Below are 6,380 nucleotides of genomic sequence, written 5' to 3'. Positions count from 1 at the left end.
CAGTGTTTCCACCTATGCCTCCATCTTGGCGGAAGTTGACCACATTAAAACTTTATAAAAACACAAGTGATTTCCTTTAAGATTCCTAAGGATAAAATTTTTTTAAAAAAATTGAAAGTAAAAGTCTCTTTTTGTTTTCTGTCACTGTGAAAAACAAGAAATTTATATTTACATTTTCCAAATCTTAGCAGTCTGGTCTCTGGGTTTCAGAAGTGATGCTGATGATGTAAGAGATGGTGGTTACATAGCTTGGGAGCCCCATGGTACCACTGCACAAGCCTTTTAAAAAGTAAGAATAAACTGAAATAATAAAGAATTCCTACAACTCAACAACAGAAACCAAACAATCCAATTCAAAAATGGGCAAAGGATTTGAACAGACATTTCTCTGATGAAGACATACAAATGGTCAATTAGCACTTGAAAAGATGCTCAACATCACTAATCAGGGAAATGCAAATGAAAACCACAAAGAGAAACCACCTCACAACCATTAGGATGGATACTACCAAAAAAAACAGCAAGTGTCAGACAGGATGTGAAGAAATTGGAAACCTGGGTGCTGCTGCTGCACGAGGAAGGGAAAATGGTGCAGCTCTGGTTTGAGTGACTCTGGCTGAGCCTAACGAAGCCTAGCGAGGGGGTTGGGAGAACCTGCGGTGGGTGAATACAGGGATGTGCTGGGAGAGCGGCTGGCCCGGAGAGCGCCTGGAAGCTCCAGACCATCTCCCACACACCTGCCCTCTGCATCTCTTCCCTCCGGCTGCTCCTGAGTTGTATCCTTTATAATAAATTGGTAACAAAGTAGAACACGTCTGAGTTCTGTGAGCCATTCTAATAAATTATTGAGCCCAAGCAAGGGGAAGTCCCTGATTTACGGCTGGTTAGCCAAAGCACCAATCACAGCCTGGGACTTGGGACTGCCGTCTGTGCTGGGGAGGCAGTCTGAGGGACTGAGCCCCTAACTTGCAGGGCATGTGGTAACTGCGGGCAGTACCAGAATTCAGCTGTAGACACCCAGTTGGTGTCCAGAGAGTTGGAGAACTGCTTAATACAAAAAAACAGACCCCACATATTTGCTGTAAGAAGTGCTCTGTGTGCACAGGAAACAAGTTTTAATATTTTTCATGGATAATGAGTAATTTTTTGCCCAAATTTTTGAAGGAAAAATAAACAATGTATATTACACATGGGTGGTACTAATTCTATATCTATATAAATGTTTTTTTATTTATGCTTACATGTTAAAAGTGTAAATATAGAGAGTAATGACAATATACATATGTAAAATTATACCCTGGAATATGATAATCAGTTTTGTTTATAAATATGAAAAACTGAATTAAAAAATTAAAACAAAGTATTTTTTCCTGAAAGTCTGGGCCAAAAGCATGGATGTGCGTTCTACACGGCAACAGGTGGTCAGAGCACTGTCTCAACAACACGTCTGTACACCCATGTTCACGGCAGCGTCACTCACACACGCCCACAAGGAAGAGCAATCCAGACACCCACCGAAGGGGCCACCGAAGGGGCCCACACAGTGTGGTGTGTCACTGTGACGGCGCGGGATTAGCCTTAAGGGGGAAGGACATTCTGACACACGCTGTAACACAGATGACCCTCGAGGACATTGTCCTGAGTGAAGTCAGCCAGACGCAAAGCAAACACTGTGACAGCACTTACATGAATTACCTCGAATGGTCCAGTTCATGCAGACAAGAGGGAGAACGATGTTGCCAGGGTGGATGAGGAGTTACTGTTTGATGGACACAGAGTTTTGGTTTGCAAGACAAAAAACCTTCTGGGGCTTGGTTGTTCAAAAATGTGAATATATTTAACACTACTGAACTGTACACTCAAAAATGGTTAAGACAGTCAATTTTATGTGTATTTTACAATTAAAAAATTTTAGGTAAATTGAAACAACACATCAGCACAATCATTCCTTCACTTGCTGCCCTGCCCACACCCCTCTCAGCTTCTAGAAACTTAGAAAGTCAGAGCTGGTAGGGATTTAAAGATCTAGCTCAACTTCACAGGTTAAAAATAACAGAGTCCCAATGCAAGGTGACCTGTGGAGGTCTCAGTGGGTCAGCAGTGAGGACTAAAAGGAAGTGAAATGGGGTACAAAGCAAGGGTCCTCAAAAACACAGGCATATGCCCCACAGCCCATTGTCAGGGGATGGAGGGAGAGCAGCTGACAGGCATTTAAGATACTTTGCATCACAAGGGCAAGTGGGTAGCCAGGTCTTTCCTGAAGGGAAGCTGTGCTACTACCCCCCCCCCCCCCCCTNCCCCCCCCCCCCCCCCCGCAACCGCAAAAGGTGACTAAGTGACTCAGAGCGTTTAGTGACTCATGATAAAGCCCTGGGAGGTTAATGTCCTCCCTGGAAGCCCATGTGTCACAGGAACTCTTGCCCTGACTAAAGATGGCAGCCAAGAGAAGGTAGAAGACACCAGGAACTGACCAATGTAGCTCATTGTAGGAGGGGCCAGAGATGAGGTCACTTAGGAAGCTCTGGGTCATGATTCAAATGACGGGCAGGGAGAGAGAGGCTGGTCTGCCATGAGGGCTGAGAGGGCAGGTAGCAGCTGAGCTGCTCTGTAGTGAGGACAGCCTGTGAGAGTGTCAGCCACGCTGCCTGTAGTGAGGGAGGAGATATGAGGTCTCCTCTGAACAGGCAGCCATGAGGAAGGAGCCCTGAGGTCTGAGAGAGGAAGCAGCAAGCAGCTGTGCAGTTCGTAGCCAGGTTTTGCCACGTGGCCTGGTGTAGGAAGGAAGGAGCTGGAGTAAGAGAGACCTGCTGGGAACTGCGAGGAGCGGCCTCACCAAACACAGACTAGTGGGAGATGCCTGGGAATGCCGAGACTATAGACTTTAGCTGCCCTGAAGGATGTACAGAAAAGCCACTTTCTTGGAACCGTGCCTCCCCAGACTTCACCACGATGCAGTGTAACTGTAACACAGCACATTTTTCTGGACAACCACACGGAGGCTGAGAAGTACCCCAGACCCTGAAGGAGAGAGCTGCTGCGAGAGGATGCAACTCTGAAACCCATGACTGCACCTCCCAGAGGGGACGGAGAACTGTCTGTGCAGCCCGTTTAACAACAGATAAGGAGATGAGGAACTACTGGGCTTGTTTTGGGCTTACCGCCTGGTGGGGAGCAAAGGCAGGGCCGGGCCTCCTGGGAGAGCCAGGCTCAGAGCAGGAGCGCTCTCAGCTCCCCCAGGGTTGGAATCCTGTGAATAAAAACCTGTTTCCCTCAATAGTAATTGCTGGGTCGTGCACCACGGCGCCACGTGCACAGGCCCCGGTTAGCTTGGGTACAGAAGGGCTCTTGTCTCCCAGACGGAGGCCCTAGCCTGCACCACAATCCCCTGGGGGGAGAGCATATTTCTTGATGGGGAGAGTCATGATGACGATCACCCACTCAGGGCTCACTCCAAACACCATGGATCTGGGAGGCCAGGCAGGCCTAGAAGGACATACAACTTTGGTTAAAGTCCACATGATCTGAGTTTCATAGCCCCCGGAGCAAACTTGGAGGGAGATGAGGAGAGAAATATGACCTGCTTATATGTTGACAGGACATACTAAGTCTTGTAATACGTTCCATTGAGTTATTCTGTAATTTTTCCCAACACAAACCTTAAAAGGAGTATCACTCTTGAAGGCAGACTGAAGAACTTACTGTTTTTCTGCCTGCTGCCATAATATCACACACAGTAGGAGGCATATGTATAAGTTATTTTTTATTTTACTTTGATGATTGGGAAAAATATAAGATCAAATCAAAGCTAACAGATAACTCTACTGGCAGTTAATCAGGTAATTTAATGAAAATAAAAATGTATCTGTTTAAACTGAAAAAATGTTCTCACTGTCGCTTTGCTTTGGCTGGGACATTTGAAATCAAGGCGAAGGTGCTGGTAAGGAAGTAATCTCGTTCACAGCGCCGACCTTGTACCTCCTCGTAAGTACACGCAGTGGCGGTGAGCAGCGGAGGGGGGAGTGATCGACCACACAGGACCCCTAGAAACCATCCCTTTAAACGGTGGCTGGTTTTGAGAGGATTCACTTTTGGCTGGTAAGGCTTTGCCCGGACACATTTCTCAGGGCAACGACGGACAGCTCAGTGTGCAGTGAGTGTGAGGTAGGTTCTCTCAGACATTTCTCTTCGTGCTTTCACCAGAGGGAGTCCCACACCTCAAAGGTCCGGCGTCGTGTCCCCACCTCCAGGAACGACCGCTCTGGTAGCCACCAGACCGCAGGTCTGCCTGCAATCCTGCCCCAGTGTCTAGCTCTTCAAATCTGGAGGGATGTTTTCTTCGTCCACAGGTTGTTTAGGTTTTAACTGGCTGCTCAGAGTTAAAAACGAGTATCTCAAGCCCCCTGCCATGCTGAAATGAAAGGAGGAAAAAAAAGAGTGAAAATAAAGAAAACTTCCAGCAGTCACCACCACCTTCACAAACACAGTCAGCCTAACTTGAGAGAATCATTGAGCCCCGTGATTTTCCTCAAAAACCCCTCTCATTTTACAAATCTTCTGGGGCAGAAAAAAAAGAGTAGGTCCAATCTAATACAGAACCTTATTGAGAAAATACGCACTTGGTCATTACTGAAGGAACGATACAGTATTATCCTAAAAAGCACCTCATGGCTGGAACCCCACAAGGCCTTTCACAAGTAACTCCGTCACCCTCTCGGCACCCTCAGCACACGAGGCTTTGACAACACAAGGTCAGCGAGGCCCCCCGCACAGGAGGAAGACAGAGAGGGCAGGGGACTTTGCTGTGAGGAAGACACACGGATCAAATCTGGACCTCAGCCCCAGAATGTTAACTACGCCTGACCCCACGCGCTACAGGAGGGAGTAAGTCACAAAAACAAAAGAACTGAGCGGTTTAGGTACAATTATCTTAAAAACTGTCATGTCAAAACATCTATTCTTTCACTTTTACTAATCAGACTTTTAAAAATTCCTGTTTTACTAAAATGAATTCATTAAAAAATCCCACTTACCAAATATTTAAGCCTATGAAGTTTGACACAGAGAAAATGTAGTCTCCACCAACTACCATCCCAATATAGGCAATGGACACATTCTGCAGGAAAAGAGGGGACTGGTCACTTTAAAAGTAAAGAATTTAGGAGAAAAATATGATGAAATTGGAAACTAAATACTTTAGTTACTCTGCACACAGTAGGTGTTCATGTAATGTTGGATGGATGAATATAAATTCACTACATGGGCTTTAATGACAAAAAGAAGTGAACTGTGGCACGACACACAAGGAAACTGCATCACGCGTGCCCCTTCCAGCTTGTGCGCAGGGAGGCAATGTGAGGGCTGGGCTGTGCTCGGCGTTCCAGACCCCGTCTCTTTACCATCATCGGGCAGTGAATTTTAATTACACTCATCCTAAACTTAACAGACTAGAGACATTTCATAAATTCCAAGCCCTTCTCTGTCCAATGTATTATTCTAAGAGGCCTCTGGGCAGCCAACAGACCAGCCTGCTGTGGAAGCAGGCAGGTTTCCCCACCCGAGGAGTCTCAGGTGGAGAGAAAAACAAAGCGCCTGTAAGAGAGAACTCAGGACACCCCTCCCCCCATCATTCGTGAGCATATTCAAATGCAGAGGCACATACGTGCAAATACCCACACTAATCTATGAGTTTATCATCCTGTAATTGAGCATAGAGACTGGAACTGTTTTTCACAAGAATTCCCTTTCTTAGTTGCCAGATTCTCCCAGAAAACCAAAGTGTAGATGACAAGATATCTTTGTGAGTGCAGAAATTTGGCATTTTTCAGTTTTTTTATTTCACATTCCCAGATCATCCTCTTCCCACTTAAAAATCATAATTTGTCTCTCCTTTTTAAATTGGCCAATCCCCTCTCTGTTTTATGCATTAAGGAGGTTGTTGGAAGACAGAAGAAACGATCACCCAGGCACAGGTGAATATGTCACAAGCCTCCATTCTGACTACCATATCAATGATAAGATCAAACTTAGCCTCTACTGCAAAGATGGGGTTCACAGTCAAGTTCTCAACTCGATCACACATCCCCAGGCCTCACCCAGTTACCTTGATGGCTCCGACCACCGCTGTCGTCAGGGCGGAGTTGTAGTAGCTGCACAGCACCGTGGCGTACATCAACAGAAACCTGGGCGAGGGGGCAGACCCTGAGTGTGCGCCTGACCGCGCTGGGTGGTAGCAACGGATGGCGTACGAAGAGTCAGCGAGTGCCCCCACTCGGGTACTTTAACACCAAAAGGTTGTATGACCTGCATCTTACAACATTTGTAACTCTGACCTTTTACAGGAAAATTGGTCTAGTCGAGCATTTGCCGAACTTTCTACCTGG

General features: G+C 46.4%; 1 protein-coding gene across 6 annotated transcripts in view; it reads right to left on the bottom strand.

The window, feature by feature from the left end:
• Positions 1-3,747: 3,747 nt before the first annotated feature.
• SLC35D2 (solute carrier family 35 member D2) overlaps positions 3,748-6,380 on the bottom strand; it is a 76,911-nt gene continuing 74,278 nt past the window's right edge. For 5 of the 6 annotated variants that reach the window (XM_037056194.1, XM_037056196.1, XM_037056197.1 and 2 more), the window contains 3 exons: positions 6,101-6,179; positions 5,031-5,113; positions 3,748-4,408 (listed from right to left, as the gene is read on the bottom strand). In XM_037056194.1, coding sequence (XP_036912089.1) covers positions 4,306-4,408; positions 5,031-5,113; positions 6,101-6,179 — 265 coding nt within the window. In that variant the 3' untranslated portion in view covers positions 3,748-4,305. The remainder of the gene's footprint in view (positions 4,409-5,030; positions 5,114-6,100; positions 6,180-6,380) is intronic. The other variant, XM_037056198.1, reaches the window with a different exon arrangement.

The sequence above is a fragment of the Sturnira hondurensis genome, unplaced genomic scaffold (assembly GCF_014824575.4).
Source record: "Sturnira hondurensis isolate 20B ecotype Veracruz unplaced genomic scaffold, ASM1482457v3 Scaffold0008860, whole genome shotgun sequence".
Taxonomy (NCBI): domain Eukaryota; kingdom Metazoa; phylum Chordata; class Mammalia; order Chiroptera; family Phyllostomidae; genus Sturnira; species Sturnira hondurensis.
Note: the sequence above shows the minus strand (reverse complement) of the source record. Positions and strands in the feature narration are given on the sequence as shown.